Below are 21,968 nucleotides of genomic sequence, written 5' to 3'. Positions count from 1 at the left end.
ACATGGGAAGCCCACCTTCATGCCTCCACCAAGTGCATTGCTAGACAGTTTTCTCTATCTCTGCGATCCCATCTAGGGCAGCATGATCAGGCTCTCCAGGTCTAGAGACATTCGAAATAGACGACTCACGCGAAAAATTACTGGTGTCATCTCCATCACTCTGCGGGGTTCCACATCTACTCCTCTCATCAACAGCTAAACGGGCATGCAGATGAGCGCGCCAACGACGGGTCTTTGGAGGCTCCGGTTTTTGTAGACCAGTCTTGCTGGAGACCTGTGTTTGAGGATGAGAATGGTTGTGATGATGATGGGGTGGGGTCGGAGGAATAGGGGAGCGGTGGTGAACGTCGCACGCTACAGGAGGGGGAACCGAGTGGGATGATCGACGTGGTGGCGGCACGGCGGGTGGCTGGAGAGAAGAATGGTGAGCACGGGGTTTGGAGACAGGTATTGTCAGGTCGGCTTCCGACGTTGTACTAGTCGAGGGTGGTGGAGACGGCGCATCAATGGTGATGGTATGAGAAGTAGGCTGACATTCGGACGCTGTCCGACGAATAATTGACCGTTTCTCGCGAAGGTGAGTTGGCCCCGGTGACATATTTGTCTCCTTATGTTCTTCCTCCTCCCGTCCTCTACGACCTCGCCATCCCCGTGCCTTTGGCGGCTCTGGCTTTTTCTTTGGTAGTGTCTGAACAGCGGCGCTTTTCCTTGGCATCATGACTCCGGGCTTCTCTCTTTGCGTGGCGATCTCTGCCATGCTCACAGACGAAGCACGCGATGGCTCAAGGCCCGTGCTAGGGGATTGAGCCTGCATTCGGTCAACGGGAGATAGAGTCTCCATGGAGCTCTGTTTAGGAAGATTCGTCGCAACACATGTTTGGTCCGGGTACGGTGTCTCGTCAGCTGTGGCCTCGGTTTTTGCTTCTGAATGGGTCTCTTGCGCCTCATTACAGATACCAACAGATGCCGACCCTTTTACTGGTAACCGTTCTTCGTGTTCGATTAGCCAATCAACTTGCGCGCAACGCAGTACCAATCTCTTAGTTGTTTCATCAACTTCATCAAAGTGAAGGATCTTTTCGTACTCGTCTTCATAGCCAGCAATCTGATCCCTAATAAGGATAGCAAACAGTCTTCTTAGCTCATCGCGCTTATAATACGGAGGATTTTTCAATTGAGTATGGGTTAGCAATGGGTAGAGAACACGAAGATATGTATGACGAAGAGCAGAGGCCTCTTCCGGAAGGTCTAACAAGTTACGAATTAATATATCAACGAGAACTCGGAGGTCGTTAGTATAAAAATATTCATAAGTAGAAGGTGTTGTGAAGAGTAGATATAGGAGCTTGAGCGTGAGAAGTTGAAGAGATGTCTCATCTACTCTGCAGTCAGAAACCAATGACATTTGCAAAGGGAACAGGTCAAAGACATACTTTCACGATTTAAAAGAAGTATTATATTTTCACCAAAAGTCTTGTAAACGCCCCCGTACATTGACAAGACCTTGATAACTTTGTTTGTAGGTGGGACGAGGGAAGGGTGTTCTGCAGGAGCATCATGAGTAGAGACCATGAACTGCTCATTAAGTACCAACTGGCCAAGAGAAATTAGCATCATTGGATCCATTATTTGGCGGAATGCTCACCAAAACTTTGATGACTGGGTAATGATATGGGTCGTCCACATCATTTGAAACCTCCTCAATTATGCTAAACAAAAGCTTTATGAACTCATCATCCACAAGAACTGCAATCCAGAAGTCAGAGTGATTAGTTGTGCAGGCAATAAGGTTCTCAAAGGGTACACGCAGAAACATACGCAGGTCTTCAATCTTAATCCTCTGAATTCTCGACATCTCATAAAACAGATCCATCAATAATCGATGAAGACCAGCTTCATGGTCACCGGTTCTGCGTCGCCGCGACTGTATAAGCTCCAATAGCCGTACGAAGGCCCCTTCGCTATTCATCATTTCAAATGCAATTTCATCGTGGCGGCCATCGACAAGGAGGAGCAACACGATAACATAGAGAGCGCTAGGGTCATCTTCCTATGTAGTGTATGAGAACTAATCCGGCGCCGGATCTGTACCGTTGAAAGACCGCATACCTGAAGCAAGCTGTATATTATCTGTCGTCGTATATATTCTGCATTTCCGGAGAATAGCTCTGAGGTGAGCAAAATCTCAGAGCATCGGGAGAGGTTGTGCCCGAAATGGAGGAGGTCATCTGTTGACAATACCCGGGGAAGTTAGTATCCATGTTCGCTTCCATTTCATGGCTAGGCCCGATAATGCGCAAGAACTATGCCGAACAAGTCCTGGACAGTCAAAAAAAAAAGGGCTATTCGAAGGTCGCATCTACCTTTATATCTCGTTGTCAACTCGAGGTATGCTCGAAGAACGTTGTCGATCGCCGCATGGGAGTCGCATTGCGCGTCAACAACGCGGTGCAGTTCTATTCGAGAACGGTGCAAATTAGCTACATTCCTCATCTACAGAGTTTTCACATCTTGAAAAAGAGCGAAAAGACTCAGATACGGGGCCCGATTAGAAGACAATCGTGTCTTCAGATCGACACAGTGAACACCCACCGTCCCAGAATTGATCCTCATTTTCCAAACTGTGCGAAACTTCAAGTTCCATTCCCAAACCCATGCATTGCTAATAACTTCTTTTTGTGCCGCTTCGGACTTCAAATGATTTATATTTTATTCTCGATTTATCTTCGGCTGTGACACGAATGAACGCGATCGATTCGAGTGGCTGGTTGACAGGAAGCGTCAAACTACTGAGTACTCCGTACCTAAGATACGAAAAGGTAAACGCCACGGGTTCCTCCCGCGCTAACGAACGAGCTGACCCCTACGGAGTACACGACTGACATCACACCGAAAAACGTGGGTTACACAAACAAACCGACTGACGTCTTTGAAGAGCTATCGATCCGATATTTAGCCCGTCCTTATATTAGACTGATCCGTTCAAATTAATGCACATACAACCGTTCTGTACGCTACAAATTAACACCCTATTCCTAAAGAACCGTCTAGCAAAAATAAAAATACAATCAAAAGCTCGAGACTGACATGTACCACAAAGTATAGAAAAGGGACGGTTAAAAAGTAAAAGGGCCGGTTTGTGAATGATACCAAATATATATGCAAAGTCTGTTAAACCAGAGCGACCCATATCTCCTAGATATTAGCTAAACCTGCGTTGAAAACCTATCCGTTACATTGACCCAACAAACAACACCAAATATACGGCGAATGCTAACAAGCATGGCGTAAGATATATATATCGAATGATACTGGTCTATGTCGATTAAACTTTCTGTGGCATCCTCAAGGGATGCGCTTCGGTATTGCTATTACAAGTGAGCACGGTTAGTCTACGGGTCTAGCTCCCCCCGAAGGCTACAGCCGGCACCGGGGAATTGACTTACAAAATATAATCGTCTAGGCTGACGACGTCAGGATCGCTGAAAAGGAGGAAGAAGTATTTCAGAGTTTCTCCGAGCCAGAACGACTCCATTTCGTTCAAGGGTATAGGCACTTGACTCGTCACGTCCTTGATCGCGGAGCTTCCGAGTTCAGTTCTTGTGCTTGCCTCAACGGCCTTAAACATCTCCCACCCCTTTTCTCTCCATGACTCGTCACCTGTGATTCGGTACATGTAGAATACGGATTCGATGGCTTCGGGTCTGAGAATGTACTTGCGTGAGAGGATATCAGTCATTCCATAAGGAATACGCTCCTCTTTAAGTCGTTGCTCCACGAAGTCCTTATGAGGAACGAACGTAGGTTTGGGTCCAAGAATATCAGGAATTGAATCGTCAATACCACTGATGCGTGATGGATCGTCGGGCATTGCTCTCTGCCTTTTGGCAAGTCCAGAACTGCCCTTGCTAACGGCGGATTTAGAAAGGTGCGAAGTCTCGATTTCGGTAGCTTGGAATTCTGCTCTTTCCACGCCCTCAACCTTTTCAAGTTCGGCCTTTTGATCTAGCCAAGTCTGAACTTGGAGCTTTCTCTCCTCTTCATAAGGATCGATTTTTTCATAATATCGTGTTTCATTCCATTCGCAGCGCTCAGTGGAGGCGCAAGGAAGCATTTCAAAGCCTTCGGGCATAATGCCAGTGGCAGTAGCATTGTATGCCCAGACGCACGCATCGGTTAGCTTTGCAGCAAGATCCAGGTCGCCGTCAATCCCAAAGATTTTGGCACCGAGGGCGAACATTCCTCCTGCGAAACACCCAAGATGAGTGCCTTCATATTGGGAATATAAATCTTCTTTTTTCTCCGGTGGCTTGCTTGAAGTTACCTTTGCGTGAAACAGAACATCACGATTGTCCGGCAGCATTGGCCGAAACAGCAGATACTTCTTGGCCGTATCCATTGCTAGGGTGTACATCTTGTGGTATTGATAGCTGAGCCCGCCAAGGAGCAGATGCATTTTCGGCAGATACTCGTATGTTGAATCCGCCAAAGCGCCCAGCGTGTATGTGTTCGACATTTGGAATGGCGGTGGCATGAGGCCCTGTTCTTCGCAATCGGGCCCATCTTCGAATCCGACCAAATCACGTTTCTCTGTAGCCTTAGATTGTGAGTTGGGATTTGCTGGCTGGGTATTCTGCAAAGGCTTAAAGGCCGCCTCATTTCTCTTTTTAGGGGCCTCTGGGGGCCCATTGGCCTTGGGCATTAACGGCGGCATTTTCACTGAACCGTCCACATCTTCTAATTCATCGCTGTTACGAAGTATTTTCTTGCATCCCGAGGCATCAATTAGTGAGGGCCATAGACCTGGTAGTGTGGTGTTAGACTGAAACTTTTCGAGCTCATTTGTGATCCGAGCAACAGCATCGTAGTATTTGTTCTGTAGCGTTAATTGTGCTAGTCGTGTGAACTCAAGAGACAGAGAGCCAAGCTCAGCAAGAACGGCCCGGGTAGGTGCTCGATGAGGCTGTGAAGCGTAGGACCTAGAAGTTGTGAGCAGGTGAATATGCCAGGACAGGATACGGCAAAGTCCACAACTTACGGCGCCCACCAATAATATGTTTGCGGCATTCGATTTGGCGTATCGAATGCGCCCATTAGGATTTCGGCTAGCTCAATCGCCTTGTCCAGCAAAATGGGATACCTTCCTTCACAAATATCATATGCACCAATCAGGCCTCCCAAATAGCGAATGACAGTTTCAAACAAAGGAATATCTTTTCGATTGCTGGTTTTGAAGTCAATCTGTTCCACAGCCTTGACAGCCTCAGCGAATTCTTTCTCAAAGCCCATTATCCAAAGAGTGTCCAAACTATCAACTAAAGTTGCTCCCCATCCCATGAAGGGATCCCGACCGCCACCAAAGACGGGCTTTAATTCGTCTCGACCCCAAGCATGTGTTTTATAGCCAGCCCAGGATCGTTTGAATGATGCCTTGATAAGTGATAATCTCTTCTCACGGGACAACTTAGCCTTCTGTGATTCCTCTGGAAAGTTGAATTGGATCTTAGGAATATTTTTCGGTTTGCCCTTGGGCAGAGGAATGATGTTCGACGGAACCACGGGGAAGTTTTCGGGCTGTTTCACCCATCGGACGTCAGTACGATCCAATTCGGGCACCTCCAATCTTCCCTGGCCACCAGGGCCGAATTCAGCCTTGGGTGATGACGGCGGTGAAACAAGAGCAGGTCGTGTCGGAGCCGGCGAGCTGGTCGGTTGCACAGACGGCTTTACCGATCCTTGCTTTGTGTTAGTGACCACAGATGGTATCCTTGCCTTGCTAGGCGATGCCGGGGGGTTCTGAATCTCCCCGTTGTGGCCAGCTTGTTCTGGAGGTCGTTGCGGCGGAAGCGCGGGAGGAGCAGCTGGCTTCTGTTGTTCCGCCGTCGATTCATTCGAATTGTGGATTGAAGACCCCAGCTCTCGAAGTCTAGTGAAATGGAAGAGAGCAAGGATGCTAATAACAGCGAAAACGAGAAAGACGCGATAACGACGAAAACGGGGCATTCTGGCTTGTGGACCGCTCTTCCGAAGAGCTCGTCCCTCTCAGTCCGCACTTGAACTAACTATTGAGCAGGAGGAGGCGCCGCTTCAATTGGGACCATTGCGCAACGTAGAGGGATTTAATGTCACACGATACCTCAAAACCAGACCTTTCCCACAGCACGCACAGCGACAACTTCGATGGCAGCCGTCGACCGTTTACTGCCAGCTGACAGAGTAGAGTTGCGTCCCCGGTTAGTTACATAAGCAAAATACGGGGTTAACTAGTTAGTTAACTTAAACATAACCGCTAACTAGTTAGCTAAAACTAGCATTGTCCAAGCTCTGACATTGGGACCATATGAACTGCAGCAGTTTGTGATCCTCGTACACCGTCACTGAACCCGATATCAGGCTTCACGTGGCTCTCTGCGATCACAGACAAAGGAAGGATGGGGCGGCTTATGCGTGGGGTGAGGCCGATCATTCGGCATCCTTGAAAATATGGAGAGGCGCGCGGTTTGAATTTAAGAGCCAGGAGTTCCACGGCCGAGTGCAACCGTTTCCTTGCAGGGGAGAATCGTTGGGACCAATTTGGCAATTGGCTCTGTAGCCTGCCTCTTCTCATTCTGTTGGTTCTCACTCGTGATAAATATCCCGAGTCAAAGGGCCGCAGGAACTACAGTGTAATCAGAAAAGAAGAAAACAGCTGGCTGACACAGCCGCAAACTTTGTAACAATGAAGGATACTGCGGTACCGAGAGGTTCAGGTTCGAAGCTTTTCCAGCCGCTGAAGATCGCCAACGGCAAGATCGAATTGAAACACCGTGTCGTGCTGGCACCCTTGACGAGAAATCGCGGGACACCTCTTCAGCCAGAGAGTACAATTGAAAATCCGAATAGGGCCTGGCTGCCAAATAATCTGATGGTGGAGTATTATTCGCAACGGGCTACAGAAGGGGGGTTATTGATTTCAGAGGGTGTTCCGCCATCCCTGGAGGTGAGCGAGATTATCAAAATTGTCGCTGTACAGCATGTTCTGGCAACGGTTGTGCTAACATGATCCTAGAGCAATGGAATGCCTGGCGTTCCTGGGATGTTCATACCCGAACAAGCAGCTGGTTGGAAGAAAATTGTTGATGCTGTCCATGCAAAAGGTGGCTACATTTACTTCCAACTCTGGCACGCTGGACGTGCCACTATCCCCCAGATGACCGGCTCACCGGCTGTTTCTGCCTCACCAACGGTCTGGGACGACCCAAAGGAGTGTTTCTTCCACACTCCCGTTGGATATAGTGAGCCAGTGCCTTATTCTAAGCATCCACCTATCGAACTCTCTCACAGGCACATAAAACGGACTATTGAAGACTACTGCAATGCTGCCAAGATGGCCATGGAGGCTGGATTCGACGGAGTTGAGCTTCATTCCGGAAATGGCTATCTTCCAGAACAGTTTTTGAGCTCAAACATCAACATACGGACGGACGAATACGGAGGAACGCCTGAGAAACGGTGTCAGTTTGTATTTGAGTTAATGGACGCTTTGGCTGCGACAGTTGGACAGGAGAACTTGGCTATTCGCCTTTCGCCTTTTGGGCTGTTTAACCAAGCACGTGGAGAACAGAGAGTGGAAACTTGGACACATCTATGCCGAGGCCTGAAGCAATCGCTTCCCAATCTGTCCTATGTTAGCTTTATCGAACCAGTACGTATTCCTCTTAGCATTCTATGTTTCTTTTTCCCATGTTAACACCATCACTCAGCGCTACGAACAAATCTTCAGTACCAAGGAGAAAGACGATTTTCTCGCATCATGGGGTCTCCTTGACGTCGACTTGAGTAGCTTCCGTGAAATTTTCGGTTCGACACCGTTCTTTTCGGCCGGTGGATGGGACCACACGAATTCCTGGGGTGTGCTTGAGTCTGGTAAATATGACGCGTTGCTTTATGGGCGATATTTCATTAGTAATCCGGATTTGGTGGAGCGGTTGAAGAAAGGGTATCCATTGAATAAATATGATCGGAGTAGGTTTTATGGGCCATTTGATGATCCGGCGATTGGTTATACGGACTATCTCTCCATGGAACAGCAGGTTGGTGCGAAGGCGGCGGCGCAAAATAACCTTGTGAACTGAAGATCTCTCCAGTTTCAGGGCATAGTATAGTGGATTTCTGTAGGCGCGTAGATACATGAGACGATGCTTAAATGTGTATATTTTGTATTTTTCTCCCACAAGAGAGGATGGGATGATTTCCAGGGCCTGCTAATATGGCGGATTATTTGGTCATGGCTCTGAATTGAATTTCTCTAGATTGACATAGTTATTCAAATAGGTCAATCGATACATGTCTCGGCTTCACTCAGTATATATTGTTGACTACCCTGCATAGCCGGGAGTATCGTCTAAATTACCTTGTCTAACAAAATCACACAATGGCTGGCATACTCAAGGAACACGTGCGTCCTACGAGGTTCTATGTAGCGCCCATATCATTGTTTCACCTTGACCCAAATATTTGCACCGCCTAACTAATCTCACCAAGGAACCCCGGTTATGCTGTTATATGTAAACTGCAAGCAGCCAGTGCAAAACACAGAGCATCACAAAAATGAAGTTCGCCATGTGAAAAAAGTATTACATCCCAACAGCACCGCGACCTTCATTTGTGACTTTCTGGAACTGGTGAATCAAGCCCAGCACTCCTCCACCACCAGCAACTTTCTCCACGTCTTCAGCCTCGTCATCTTCGCCGCTGTTTGCGTCTTCTGCCAGATTTATTCGCCATGATTCTTCTATCTGGCTATCATCAGTTGCAGGTCCGCCGCTGGAAGTTGTGGTCACGTTTGAAGGCTGTATATTAATTCCGGGAAGTTGGTCTTCGTCGACATCTTGAATTGTATCCGCCATTGGGTGGGCTTGCCGAGACGGCCGATAGCGGGAGGCTGCTGTTGGATGGGCTTTCGATCGAAATCCGGACATAGAGGGTTGGTGATGGGGATCTAGTAGCATTGAGGCCATGGGCGATGCATGTCCTCCGACACCTGTTATAGCTCCGAATCGAGAGGTTCGAAGGGCGGATTGTCTCATGGTAGAGTGTTGACCATTGTCCCACCGGTCAATGCGACTTGAATGTAGATGGTTTGCTCCCGGCTGAGCACGATGGGTTGGGCCGGGAACGGGCTGCTGGGGGTAATTTTGGCGCTGCGAAGCATGAGGTCCACTTGGGCGTGCAGGTGGAGCGTAATGATCGAGGAACCCATAATAAGATGCAAGCATCTTTCCATCTTTAGCAGAGAAATAATCACCTCGTAGATCGTGTAGGCCATGCTTAAGGCCTCTTGGACGATGATGCTGGGGTTCAGGGGGCATCAGATTCGTGCCTTTCTTGAAATCAAAAACTGCGAAGGAACAAACGTAACCAAGGCCGTCGACATGAACTGTAAACTCCCTAAAAAAATCGATCAAACGGTCGCTGCATTTAGGCAGGCTAAACCATAGAACGAAAGGAGTGAATATCATACTCAGAATCTCCTCAAGAAAGATTACCACCTTCAGTTGGTAGAGTGTGGCGAACTCCTTCCTTACGTCGTCGCTATGAAGTTTGCCTTGCCAGTGAGCGGGTTTATAGTGGGTATACGCAGTCACGTCTAAGAGGGCGTGTTCCGGGTCAAACACCTGGGCGTCGTCTGGTACGACCCCACGTGCAACAGCGTAGACAGTCCCAAAAAGTCCAATATAGAACAAAACGGTCCGATCGTGAGTAATTTCGAACCCGAGGAATAGCTCAGGGTCTATAACGGATGCCAACGCGAGGACAGACAGAAGGGCACCTGCAATAAAAGCTACAAAACGTGACAGCTGCACTGTCTTGTCTTTGGGAAACTGGTTGATATACATATTTGCGGACTCGTAAGACATATGGATTCGACGTTCGAAAAGGTGCCATAGTTCGTTGAATTCGCGGAATTTCCATTCCGCCAAAGGTGTATATTGGCGAGAGCCGATTTTGGAAGGGTTTTTTTGGTACTCGTTAAAATAGCGGAAGAAGTAATGCATCAAAAAGTAAGCCACGATAAACGGCGCAATGAAAATATTCATGACCCCAGCAAAAATAAATCGACGCCGGAGACCCTCGCTTAGAGCTCTTCGGTGAGTCGCTTTCAGAAAAAGTGGTCGTAACTGGCCCTGTTCATTGAAGACATAATCGAGGATGCACAGGTTAAGATTCCATTCAAGGGTCCGAGAAAACAACTGCCGATTTCGTAAGAACGGTATAGGAAGGGTAAGGTCCAATATCTCTTTGTTGAACAGTGCAATGAGATAATTTTCCTTCCTCATAAGACGATTGGCAATGTCATGAGCATCCATCCGCTGTTTTGACTGGCTACCAATGTATTTGCGATGTTTTGTGGACACGGTGCCTGCGGTCGCGGGATTCGCATCCCGCAGTGCCATGAGCCTACCAACCACCTCCTGCCATGATATTGTCTGTATATCCGAGTCGGGCACGTCCAAAAGATAGAGGTAGAAGTCATGCATATGCCGTAGTCGCCTGAAATCTATAATGTATTGGAAAACCTTTCCAAACCAAAAGACTGTAAACAGCCATAGGAAAAATGTAGATGAGGCTGACATTTTGTTGGTGCACTTCGGGACAATAATCTGATTCAGTGTCTTGCTATGCGGGACTTTCCGATAGTCAACACAGTTTGTTAGGAATGTCGTAAAACCAACAACAAAAGCCAAGGTTCTATGCGGCCCAGTCAGCCTCTGAGCTCGAGAGAGAGAGAGAGACACCATCCCGACTTACAGAATATTCAGCATCCGACTTAATACTATACACCAAATCCCGTTACCGATGAAATAAATGTAAACGTCTTTTAGAAAGTTATCTAGATTCTCGACATTGGCCCATCTCCACATTGCCTTTTCCTTTGGATTGGCAAATGCTAGACCAGCTCTTCGATTTGAATGAAGGTTTAGAGGAGGCGATGGTTGAGGGGCAAGATGGGGGGTTTGATGCTCCTCGGCAGCTTCCCACTGGCCTCGTAATCGCGGGGAGCAGAATTCTGCAGCTGGCGCATCGTCAAGGATCCTGTTACGATTGGAAGGAGGTCGAGGGGGTGGTGGAAGGGGATCCTCCTCGCCATCGCCTTCAACGAGAAGGGAAGCCGGAACTTCATCATCGTGCTCGGCTTCGTTCACTGACTCCTGCGTCCATTTCGGATGGCGCGGTAAGTGGGAATCACCCGCTGCGGGAGACTGGAAACTGCTATGCGTGGACTGTGTGTCCGAAGCTTGCGCGAGAGCACCCTCCAGCTCATAGTCCTGGTAAGCTCCGTCCAAGTTCTCTTCGTCCACAGCCATCGCAGCTCGTTCCTCAGTATCCGAATGGCCGGAATCATCATCGTATTGCCGAATAGTTTCGTAGATTGAGGGCGAGGTGGTGCTGTTGATGGGCAGCAAGCGTGTGATGAGCTGTGATGTCATGATGGCACAGGCTCAAGAAAACCAATGATACTGCCTAGCAGTTAGTGGATATCGAAGGGTTCAGATCATTTCTTCATCCCCATAAGTGCTGTCTCTGCGACATCTCGGAATAAGGAACAAGGCGACCGATGTGATGGATATCGCCGTTGACTGAATGACTGTAGACGTCCGGCGGTCGGCGAAAGGTCGACGAGCTGCTGACACGGCAAGGAATAGCGAGTTTACTAGTGAAGAGCAACGGTCCCAGCAACAGGATCGAAGCAGACGTAGGTCCAAAGAGTCGTGTGACGAGCTCTGCGGCAGTGCAGCTAGACAAAGCTCGAGTCATCCGCCTTTGCAGCTCGCTAGTCTTGACTCTGGTCAAGCTCGTGATCCCCTCTGGAGCTTCCAACCTTCAGGCTGACGGCGTCGGCGTAGGTGAAATTCCGGGGGGTCAAAGAGGCTTGGCGGATCAAACCTAGCTACCATGCTGCGATAAAACCCCGTTATGTAATGGGAGACTGGGGACGTGTCATGCAGGTCGTTTTGCGGGCTATTTCGTTTCCATTGACGAGCATACCGCAAGAGTAAAGATGTTTGGGCTGCGCAGGTCCATCATGCAGCTCTCAGGTGCCCATCATCGCCGTTGTCGGAGGCGACCAGGGCGGGCACGACAGAGCTCCGGGGTTGGACGGCGGCAGAGAGGGGTAGGTACCTAGTTACATCGTACATATGTCCAGCAATTGCCGTAACCTACAGATTTTTACTGTACGGAGCACCCCGTACACGCCATACATACAGGTACACGATTGCTGGAGCTCAGCGTGGGCAAGGGACGCCAAGGATACACGCGGCCATACCGCTTCCATACGCAGGCCCGGCCAGTCAGCGTACCCCCCGCGGCCTGCATTGGACTATCCCCCGGGCCGTAATTTTACGCACGAGGTCCTGTAATGCGAGTCTTAGGTAAGCCGGCCCACCCAAAGAGGCAATTCGCAGTGATCTCGTTCTTGGGACGTCTCTCTCCACCGTCAAAAACGTGGGAAGAATCCAAACGGCAGCCCTGGTTGATCTTCGCCGAACCAAAACCCGTGCAGGAATGCCAATGCCTGCCGGTTCTGTGTGCTCAAGTCTCGCTTCCTTCCACGCTGCTCTCGGAGAATCCGTAGGGTGTTTGTGTGCATTGATTAGCCCTCTGGTTGGATCTGAGCCCTCTCCCAACGGCTTATGTCTTCTGAAACGGCACGTTACTCCATTTCAGATGAGCAATGCGCAATAGGGTCAAAACTTCGGACTAAAGGTATGTTTTGGCAAGACACCTCAGCTACTTCGCCTGCTTCGCTTGTCTCTCTCATCAATCCACGCTTCTTTCCCTTCCCATAGTTAACAAACATGTTTTCTCAATAATATAGATTCTGCTGATCGGTAATCCTCTCCTCAACAACATCTCCCCGTGTCCCTCTGTCTGGCGTGTGCCTTCTCACCAGTCCACCGGCTGGCCAAGCTTTGTTCGACGAGTCGCCGTCCCCATCATTGATTGCCAGTGCCGGTCGTACGTATTCGCCGCAACTTTCGCGACGTGCTTCACTCCCTCCCGTATCTCAGATCCCCTAACGCAACCCTCTCCCCCAAGGCCATAAGGATTCGGCCGTTAACTCTATATGCTATGTTGCCCCTGATCGTGCTAAAGGAAAATGGAGCCAGACCGTCGTAATGGTTTTAGGAGGGATCCAGACCGGCAGGATTACCATAGACGACCGATTGAACGACGTCCAAGTAAAAAGTCCTCCTCCAAAGATCGGCACGGTGTTGTATATCCTGAAAGTTTTCGTGACGCTACTATCAGAACTGTCACGCCGGATTCAATGTCCGACAATGCCAATAACTCTCCAATGTCCGACGCAGAGTATATGTCGGAAACCACAACGTCCCCGCATGCTACCCTTCGTGCGAAACACCGCGAACGACGTCAGGAGTCTGCTCCCTATTTCTCCGCAGGTGATGACGAGGATCTAGGGCTCGGGCCGAAAAGCCTGAGGGCAAGATCCAGAACCACCCTGGATGATCAACGAAGTGAAATATCCCAGAGTCTTTTGTCACGGACCAGAACAAGACTAGGTTCTATCAATGTGGCCTCGCAATCTTCAAAGGGATCTGAGGATTCGGTTTCGTCCATTGGATACCCTTCCATAATCCAATCCCCGACCCAACGACAGAGGCTTAGCAAGGCACCATCAGGTGGGGCATCGCTTGTGGCTAGTTCTTCGCGTCTATCGTCATACGGATCACCGTTGTCGAACTCCGACTCTTCAAAAATATTACAGCTGATGAAGACAACATGTGGTAGAATGCATGGCATTCTTTCTTTCCGTGCTTCAGGGAGTACTTCCTGGACCTCTGGATACTGCGCCATAAACGTGGCCAGCGGAAGCCTAATATATCAGGCGAAGGGAGAGCCGGCCGCAGCAAAAACACTGATACCAGACCTCAGGGGATGTCGCGTCCGTACTCTGTACGATACGGAAATACAAGGCTCATATCTGAGTGTTTCAGCTCACTCTTCTACTGTCGGCATACACTTAAGACCCCATGTAATTGAAACCTTCGATTCTTGGCTGGCCGCTCTTCTTTGTTGGCAACCGATCCGCCCCAAAGGTGTCCAGAATAAAATGACCAAACCACAATCGGTTGCAATTGGTAACCACCGCTTTCCAGAGCGGAGAAGAAACTCTGAAAGCACAATACAAAAAGAGGCCGCAATAATCAAAGTTGGGCAGATGCTTTTGTGGGACAGACAGACGGCATCCGGCCTTCTCCCGCCCCCAACGCCTAAAAGAATTTCCACCTTCAAGCAGCAGCGGGCCTTATCACCATCGTGGCGTAAAGTGAGCTGTTCATTGCAAGAGAATGGCCACATGAAGATATTCACAGAAACTGATGTGACCTTAATTGCTTTCGTGCAACTATCACAGCTCTCCCGGTGCGCTATCCAGCAATTAGAACCATCAGTCCTGCACGACGAATTTTGTATCGCCATTTATCCCCAGTACTCTGTTCATGCTGGAGGAGACCAGCTGACTCGCCCGATTTACCTGTCTCTCGAAAGTCGCATCCTGTTCGAAGTTTGGTTTGTCTTATTACGTGCGTTCACGATACCAGAGTTGTACGGCCCCGAACAACCTCCGCCGAACGATGATCCCGCGCGGAATCATTCCCTGGCTGTTGCTAACGCAACTTCTACCGCTGACATGTTCCGTATTGAGCGATTGCTATCGATTCGAATAATAGAGGCTAAGATGTTCACCTCTGTTAAAGACAGTGTGGAGGTCACAAAGACCAAAAAGGCTGTGAAGCCCCACCTGTCTCAAATGAAAATACGCGCTTCTGGCGACTACTATGCCGAAGTTTTACTCGATGGAGAAGTGCGGGCGAAGACTGCTGCTAAACATGATACTTCAACGCCTTTTTGGCGAGAAGATTTTACCTTCCACGATTTACCGCCTGTCCTATCTAATGCATCTATAATGGTTAAGACGTTGAATTCGACCCAAAAAGACTGGACATTAATATCCCGTGCGCCATACTCCTTTGAGGACGTTAGCAGTGATCCTTTGTCGATAGTGGGTGACGTCGAGATTACTTCGCAGGATGCTACATACGGCAGAATTGACCTCCGTTTGGAGGATTTAGAGCGTGGATCTGGCCCGGAAAAATGGTGGCCAATTCTGGATGATCATGATCAGCCGGTAGGGGAAATGCTAATGAGGGTCCAACTGGATGAGACGGTTGTCTTGATATCCAAAGAGTATGAAGCGATGTCTGAGCTACTACACTCATTTTCGAACGGACTTACGGTGAATCTTGCGCACCTCGTCCCTCCAGAGTTACGTCAGTTGTCGGAAACCTTCCTTGACATTTTCCAAGTATCAGGGCAGGCAGGAGAGTGGATTATGGCGCTTGTTGAAGATGAAATAGATGGAATCCATAAAGATTCAACAGCAAGTCGATTGAGATACACTAGTCGAAGTCGTATTCATTCGAACGACTCGTACGAATCGACCCAGGAACGAGAAGCTCTCGTGCGTGATCTGGGTAGATCAGCTACCGTTGAAGCCAACTTGCTTTTTCGGGGTAATTCTCTGCTAACAAAGTCTCTGGATATGCATATGCGTCGACTCGGAAAGGAATACCTCGAGGAAACCATTGGAGCCGGATTAAGGGACATTGACGAGAGCGACCCTGATTGCGAAATTGATCCCAATAAAGTCAGTCGACATGAGGATTTGGAACGTAATTGGCGAAATTTAATTTTGCTCACGAGCAGTATGTGGAAATCTATTGCCAATTCTGCCTCTCGCTGCCCTGCTGAATTGAGGCACATCTTCCGGCATATAAGAGCCTGTGCGGAAGATCGCTATGGTGATTTCTTGCGGTCTGTTGCATATAGCAGCGTTTCTGGATTCCTATTCCTTCGCTTCTTTTGCCCTGCAATACTGAATCCAAAGCTGTTTGGATTGCTTAAAGGTTTGTCAAAAATGGTCGATCCCTTCCGCTCTTATAAACATAAAACTAAAGCAATCCTCATATTCAGAACATCCTCGTCAACGGGCTCAACGCACCTTGACCCTCATTGCAAAAGCATTGCAAGGACTGGCTAATTTGGCCACGTTTGGAAACAAGGAACCATGGATGGAACCTATGAATAAGTTCCTGCTGTCCCACCGCAGTGAATTTAAGGACTTTGTGGATTCTATCTGCTCCATACCAGCGGAGCGCCCGGCTCAAATAGTCAACCCATCTTACGCCACGCCAATTCAGATTTTAAACCGCTTACCACCCACCTCGCGGGAAGGATTCCCAAGTCTCCCATTCTTGATTGATAATGCGAAAAGCTTTGCTTTCTTGGTTCGGTTATGGCTTGAATCCGCACCGCCGAATCTGATGGTCATGTCTGATATAGACGAAACTGTCCTTCAGTTCCATAAGCTGTGTCTTCAGATCCAACAGCGCACCAAGGATTGCCTCAACAAAGCCGAGCAAGCCGAACGTCCAAACGGAAATCTTGAGGTGAAATGGGAAGAACTTGTCGAGCAGTTTGAGAAGTCAAGCACATTCTATGAGGAGAGCTCGAGCAAGGCGAACACTCCCTCCGTGGAGACAGCGATGTCAAACGTTGCAGCAATGTCGGGAAACAATAGGAATTCGATTGGCTATTTTTCTAGGCCACCTTTCCAGCATAGAAATACGGATATGAGCAATGCAAGTGAAGATGCGGAGGATGACCCACGGTCACATGCAATATCAACAAACTGGGATCCTGGCCGGCCTAAATTCACGGTGCCAAAGTATTCAGAAGCCAGAGAAAGCGCTGACAGCTCCCATAACTCGTCTACGTATTCTCTGGAATATCCTGAGCAACCAAAAATCCGTCAATCTAGCGTTTCCAAAGAGTCCTCTAGCAAATACCGATTGTTTGATTTGGTGGGGAACTCTAGGCGGAAGGCTAGGGAAAAAGAATCCCAGCAATTCCTCCCATCTGACTTGGGTCCTCGAGATGAATATATATGACTTATAGAGCCGCCACCTTGACCATCTACAGGTTTGGCTGATATGGTAACTTGCAGCATATGATTTTATGAACTCAATACTCTCCTATCTATTCTTGTTACACCCTTTAGTTTAAGACTAGTATACACTTCTTTTCCCCTTCTGATGCCTCTCCTAACCGTCATGCATGTGTGAAGCTTAGATTTCTGCTTGTTTAGGCTCTATGATTTCGTGCACATATTTTATTTTAATGTTTCTCAACAAAAAAAAAAAAAAAAAAAGGGAAAAAGAAAAAGAAAAATTAGTAGGACATGCTGATTCCCACAAAGGCTCACAATGCCTGTCATCAATCCCGCCCCCAATTATCTTTCCTAATTCTATGGAGATTGGTGCATTTCTGAGGTGTTGGATACCCAGCGGTGAAGGGCTAGGGCTTGACATTTCATGACTTTGCCGATTTCATTGCTCTCCCTTTTGGTCACATTGACCATAACTTTTATGGAGGTGTCGGCGGCTGTATGATTAGCCCGAGTCCGTTCAGGCCCGGTGGTGGTTCTTGTATTTATTTGGTACAGCTTGTCGGTAGTTTTCTTTTGCCATGCAAAAAGGATGTTGATATTCATGGCTGGAGTATTCACATAAAGCATGTAAATTGATTGGGGTTGAAGCTTGACCTGCGCTGGTTTTATCAGGAACCAAAGAGTAAAAAGACAATGAAAATTATGCAAAACAGGTTTCTGATGTTCTTTGTGGGGATAATAAATCAATCTGACTGTTTGGTCCCTGGGCTCCAATTGCAGTAGAATCGGGTATGAAATGCTCTTCTCTGTGATGTTTCCAGTTGCTGAGGCAATGGAGGGTTTCCGGACCATCAACAGCGCCGCGCGGATTGTGAACAGAGGGGCGAACGCATCAATAGGCGGCCCTCGCTCCTTGACTTCTTCTAATTCCTGTTTGAACGAATTTTTTTTTTTTTTTTTTGTTTCCTTTCACTTGAGTTTCCTTTGTACCCAGGTCCTCTACTCAAGCTCCTTACTTACCAACCTAGCATTTGGCAATTTCTTTCCTTTTTTCGCACCCCCAAGAAGCGCGCCTTTTTCGCGTTCTTCCGTGTAGACCTGGGAGAACTTCTCGACAAGAAACAGCATTCCCTTTTTTTTTTTTTTTTTTTTGTTTTTTTAGCTCTGTTTTATTTAGCAAAATGGAGTTTTGAGCAGCGATGTTGCTCATATATTGCTAGAGATCTTTTTTCCTTCCTTTCTTTCACCCTCTTTTCTCACGCGACAGAAGCCCGGTACGTGCGAACCATCCTGTCAAATGCCTCAGGACAAGCTCGAAGGACCCAGATGACTGATGTTGAGGGTATAGATACTTGCATTAGATGCAGATATGTCGAGTTTGGAGTGGATATCATCACCCGAGCCGATCAATGAAGAGAAGGACCAGCAGACCGTTAGCCCGCCAAACTGCGACGACTTCGTTGGCGTTGTCATTCCCCGGCAGACTCTGAATACGTCTGCCTTTGAAGGCTTCGAACCCCCCTTACCGAAGTCCACAGAGAGAGACGCGATTGACACGTTACTTCGCGATTTCTCTAGCTACGAAATTTATGACGGATCTGAATTTCTTAGCTTCCAGTTGGATGACTTCAGCATTTATAAAGATAGAGCCACAAATGAAAGCAATTATGGCTTGATTGCACTTAATGATGTTGCGAAGGTTGCTGGAAGCCCGGTATTTTTCTTTGACGGGACTGTGAGACCCGAAGTTGTGGATGACCCTGTTTTTTATCTAGAACGCATCTCTTTTATGACTGTGTCCATTGGCGGTTATGAGGATTTGGAACGCCACGGCGTTGGGAATGACGTGTGGATTCAGTCTACCCACTGCAATACTAGAGGTCAAATATGGTATCGCCTTGGAAAGCCTGCTCGAGAATATGCGCCATATCATCACACTTTCCTGTGGGTGGCCAACCTCGCGAAGCACTTCGTCGATTATCTCAAAGAAAACCGCAACGTCGCACTATCCGCTTTCAAGTCCCACTTTCGCGAATGGCTATGGGAGCATCATCACCTTGATTCGACGTTTCGAGGATGGCTTGAGGAATTTGGGGGATCGGATTTCCGTCAGGCAATTGTAGCGCATGCCCCCTTTCTGCGTGGACAAGCGCTGGGCCTGGGTTCTGAATATGAAGAACACTTCCTCTGGGATGAGATAGGACTCTCATCAACTCCAGCTGTGCCTAAGCAGCCATCACGCGCCAAATATACAGTTGTGACACCGTATATTTATAAGTGCTTCAAGGATATGCCCTGGGGGCAATACTTGCAAATTGTTAACCTAGACTCTACAATGGCAGCTAGACATCAACAACTTGTCCACCGGATGGGATTCGTGCCAAGAAAGAGGGGAGTAGTGACTGGTTCCAAGGCACCAATCGAGCCGGGCGATGTGGTGGCAATCAATAGAGACAATCAAACATCATGGAAGGGTGATGATGACCTCTGGTATGCCCTTGTCCAACGAGTTTCCGGGGCTGGACATTATCTTAGTCTGATTTGGTTGTATAAGGCCACGGATACCTTATGCGCGGACCTCACATACCCACACAGCAATGAACTCTTTTTGTCAGATCATTGCAACTGCGGGGATAGTAAGATCAAAGTTACAGAGGTTGTGAAGAAAGTATCTGTGACCTTCTTCTCTGACAGGGCCATAGATACTGACTTTTTCGTCAGGCAGACTTACCACTCCGGAGATGAAACTTTCAGAACTCTCCATAAAGGAGATTTCGAATGTCAGTGCAGCAAATCGCAAGACAGGAAATATAACGTCGGCGACACGGTGTTGGTTGAAACTTCAGACGTACTTGAGCCTGTCGAAATTGTTGAGGTTAGCGGTGATGAAGTTAAAGTCCGCGTGCTCCTCCGTCGCTCCCGTGATTTCAATGATGACAGCTGCCGTCCAAACGAGCTAGTATATACAGGGCATTTTCGGCACATTCATCTTGAACAAATCAGGAGACGTTGCCATATCCGTTTCTTTTCGGAGGAACAGAGGGACAAAGGTGATATCCCAGCACCATATAATCGAGATGGAAATGGAAGTGCATTTTACATCACATGTGAAGAGAGTGCTCAAGAGCTACGCCCAATGACTCGACCGGCGAGTTTCTGCGATGGTTTTGATCCTCTTGAGGCCAAAAGAAAGCTACGCGCTCTCAATTTGTTTTGTGGCGGTGGCACCTTTGACAGAGGATTAGAAGAAGGCACCGCGATCAGAAGTGAATGGGCGGTGGAATGGGATCTACCGCCCATGTTGACCTATCGCGCAAATCATACAAATCCTGAAGAGGTGAAGCTCTTTCGTGGATCAGTGGATGATTTTCTGGCAGTGGCAATTAGAGGACAGAGGTCCGACCTTGTTGCAAAGCTTGGGCAAGTCGAGTTCATTTCCGCGGGAAGTCCATGTCAGGGATACTCTCTGGCGAATTCTAGGAAAGGCAATAAGGTATCGTTACGCAATTCATCAATGATTGCTTCTGTCGCTGCATATGTTGATTTCTATCGACCACAATATGCGATTCTTGAGAACGTACCTGCCATGGCGAGCAAGACACATGAAAGAAACCCCCTTTCGCAGTTGATATGTGCGTTTGTTGGCTTGGGTTATCAGCTTCGGCTCATGCACCTGGATGCATGGAGCTATGGAGCTCCCCAGAGCAGATCCCGTTTATTTTTACTTATTGCTGCACCGGGTCTTCAACTGCCTGAGCATCCTGCATTGACCCATTCCCATCCTATGGGAACAACACTTCGATCTCTTGGAGAAGCTCCAAACGGGTTGCCTTTCGGTGAAAGGCGCTGGGAGGTCCCCATTTTCAAATTCGTATCTGCGTACGAAGGAACTAAAGACTTGCCGGACCTTGACAGAGCGAAGATAGCGTCAATTCCCTGGCCAGACCACCGAACCTCTCGAAACGAGTCGAACATGACGCAGGTAATAATTGACCAGGTCCCTAAGCACCCTAGGAAATCAGGGTTCCCCGAGGCTATGACCAAGGGCTTTTTGAATTTTGATCCATTTCCCGGTGACATAAAGCGAAGAAATCCACCCTCGAGGGCTTGGAGTAGGGTGGATCCGAATTTCTTGATACCGACAATTACTACTGCGATTTCTCCTCACTGCAAATTTACTGGTCGGTGGCTCCACTGGCGCGAAGACCGCCTCTTAACGATTATGGAAGCGCGAAGGGCTCAGGGCTATCCCGATTCAGAAGTTTTGGTCGGGCGAGCCGCGCATCAGTGGAAGATTGTCGGGAATAGTGTTGCGCGTCAAGTAGCTCTGGCTTTAGGTTTATCGATCCGTGAAGCGACTCTTTGCAATCCACCGCTCCCACCTTACGGAGAAACAGAGGAGATCATCGAAACGTGCTTGAATAAGAAGAAACGAAAGCGGCGCCTCTCTGAGATCGTTGTAAACACTTCCACAGCCACTGTGGTGACAACGACTACGACAACTCGGTATCGGCTAGAGCAAGATTTATCGGTTGAAGATAGTAGCACTGGCATTTCGACATTAAGTCTTGGAGAACGGACGGGAACACCGTTCAACGACATCTCAAATCCTCTACAAGTGAGTTTGTCGCCACTCTCCAAGCCGTGGAATCCTATTTTGAAGACAGTAAAATCGGTGAAAGATGAGGGCTCTTCTAGCGAAGATCCCATACTCATTGATTGATTTGGTCTCCCTTGCAGTTCTGCAGGCTGCAGGCGTTGCCATTTTTCTTCGAGGCCAAGCCAAGGGGGCCACTGTCACGCTTTTCTATTGTTTTATCTTATATATGCATTTTGATAACTGCCGTTCATCATCATAGAGAATGCGATACTGAGACACCTGGAGCTCGGGTGTTATTAGCCATTTTGGAACATGTACTTTTACATTAAAGGATCGCTCTTTTATGTGCCG

At 48.2% G+C, this 21,968-nt stretch overlaps 7 protein-coding genes across 7 annotated transcripts; 3 read left to right on the top strand and 4 right to left on the bottom strand.

The window, feature by feature from the left end:
- Positions 1–40: 40 nt before the first annotated feature.
- CIMG_01757 (uncharacterized protein) lies at positions 41–2,656 on the bottom strand (the record flags this gene model as incomplete). Its single annotated transcript, XM_001247985.2, has 7 exons — positions 41–1,377; positions 1,434–1,593; positions 1,646–1,746; positions 1,819–2,050; positions 2,110–2,228; positions 2,364–2,456; positions 2,593–2,656. The coding sequence occupies 7 exons, from the start codon at positions 2,654–2,656 to the stop codon at positions 41–43; spliced, it is 2,106 nt and encodes a 701-aa protein (XP_001247986.1).
- A 381-nt stretch (positions 2,657–3,037) lies between these two features.
- Positions 3,038–6,206, bottom strand: CIMG_01758 (class I alpha-mannosidase 1A). The gene is made up of 3 exons (XM_001247986.2): positions 5,039–6,206; positions 3,447–4,979; positions 3,038–3,368 (listed from the first exon to the last, which is right to left on the bottom strand). The coding sequence occupies exons 1-3, from the start codon at positions 6,001–6,003 to the stop codon at positions 3,326–3,328; spliced, it is 2,541 nt and encodes an 846-aa protein (XP_001247987.1). The 5' UTR covers positions 6,004–6,206; the 3' UTR covers positions 3,038–3,325.
- Positions 6,207–6,621: 415 nt separating this feature from the next.
- Positions 6,622–8,114, top strand: CIMG_01759 (12-oxophytodienoate reductase; the record flags this gene model as incomplete). The annotated part of the gene is made up of 3 exons (XM_001247987.2): positions 6,622–6,979; positions 7,049–7,684; positions 7,743–8,114. Exons 1-3 carry the CDS (start codon positions 6,719–6,721, stop codon positions 8,112–8,114), a joined length of 1,269 nt encoding a protein of 422 aa, XP_001247988.1. The 5' UTR covers positions 6,622–6,718.
- Positions 8,115–8,248: 134 nt separating this feature from the next.
- Positions 8,249–12,104, bottom strand: CIMG_01760 (autophagy protein Apg9). The gene is made up of 2 exons (XM_001247988.2): positions 10,792–12,104; positions 8,249–10,731 (listed from the first exon to the last, which is right to left on the bottom strand). The coding sequence occupies exons 1-2, from the start codon at positions 11,469–11,471 to the stop codon at positions 8,616–8,618; spliced, it is 2,796 nt and encodes a 931-aa protein (XP_001247989.1). The 5' UTR covers positions 11,472–12,104; the 3' UTR covers positions 8,249–8,615.
- A 384-nt stretch (positions 12,105–12,488) lies between these two features.
- On the top strand, positions 12,489–17,274 carry CIMG_10813 (GTPase activating protein). Its single transcript, XM_001247989.2, has 4 exons — positions 12,489–12,750; positions 12,863–14,335; positions 14,423–15,974; positions 16,042–17,274. The coding sequence occupies exons 2-4, from the start codon at positions 13,145–13,147 to the stop codon at positions 17,016–17,018; spliced, it is 3,720 nt and encodes a 1,239-aa protein (XP_001247990.2). The 5' UTR covers positions 12,489–12,750; positions 12,863–13,144; the 3' UTR covers positions 17,019–17,274.
- Positions 17,275–17,374: 100 nt separating this feature from the next.
- On the bottom strand, positions 17,375–18,145 carry CIMG_10814 (uncharacterized protein; the record flags this gene model as incomplete). The annotated part of the gene is made up of 2 exons (XM_012358910.1): positions 17,375–17,947; positions 18,038–18,145. The coding sequence occupies 2 exons, from the start codon at positions 18,143–18,145 to the stop codon at positions 17,375–17,377; spliced, it is 681 nt and encodes a 226-aa protein (XP_012214333.1).
- A 241-nt stretch (positions 18,146–18,386) lies between these two features.
- CIMG_01762 (DNA (cytosine-5-)-methyltransferase) lies at positions 18,387–21,925 on the top strand (the record flags this gene model as incomplete). Its single annotated transcript, XM_001247990.2, has 1 exon — positions 18,387–21,925. One exon carries the CDS (start codon positions 18,387–18,389, stop codon positions 21,738–21,740), a length of 3,354 nt encoding a protein of 1,117 aa, XP_001247991.2. The 3' UTR covers positions 21,741–21,925.
- Positions 21,926–21,968: the final 43 nt, after the last annotated feature.

This window comes from Coccidioides immitis (genome assembly GCF_000149335.2).
Source record: "Coccidioides immitis RS genomic scaffold supercont3.1, whole genome shotgun sequence".
Classification (NCBI taxonomy): domain Eukaryota; kingdom Fungi; phylum Ascomycota; class Eurotiomycetes; order Onygenales; family Onygenaceae; genus Coccidioides; species Coccidioides immitis.
Note: the sequence above shows the minus strand (reverse complement) of the source record. Positions and strands in the feature narration are given on the sequence as shown.

Excerpts from the sequence above, each read along its gene's own strand:
- CIMG_01758 (XM_001247986.2), bottom strand. The coding sequence starts at position 6,003 with ATGCCCCGTTTTCGTCGTTATCGCGTCTTTCTCGTTTTCGCTGTTATT. Across the intron at positions 4,980-5,038 it reads ACATATTATTGGTGGGCGCC|GTCCTACGCTTCACAGCCTC; the intron begins GTAAGTTGTGGA and ends CACAACTTCTAG. Across the intron at positions 3,369-3,446 it reads AGCCTAGACGATTATATTTT|CAATACCGAAGCGCATCCCT; the intron begins GTAAGTCAATTC and ends CACTTGTAATAG.
- CIMG_01760 (XM_001247988.2), bottom strand. The coding sequence starts at position 11,471 with ATGACATCACAGCTCATCACACGCTTGCTGCCCATCAACAGCACCACC. Across the intron at positions 10,732-10,791 it reads AGTCGGATGCTGAATATTCT|AACCTTGGCTTTTGTTGTTG; the intron begins GTAAGTCGGGAT and ends TGGGCCGCATAG.
- CIMG_10813 (XM_001247989.2), top strand. The coding sequence starts at position 13,145 with ATGGAGCCAGACCGTCGTAATGGTTTTAGGAGGGATCCAGACCGGCAG. Across the intron at positions 14,336-14,422 it reads TATCACCATCGTGGCGTAAA|CTCTCCCGGTGCGCTATCCA; the intron begins GTGAGCTGTTCA and ends CAACTATCACAG. Across the intron at positions 15,975-16,041 it reads GCTGTTTGGATTGCTTAAAG|AACATCCTCGTCAACGGGCT; the intron begins GTTTGTCAAAAA and ends CCTCATATTCAG.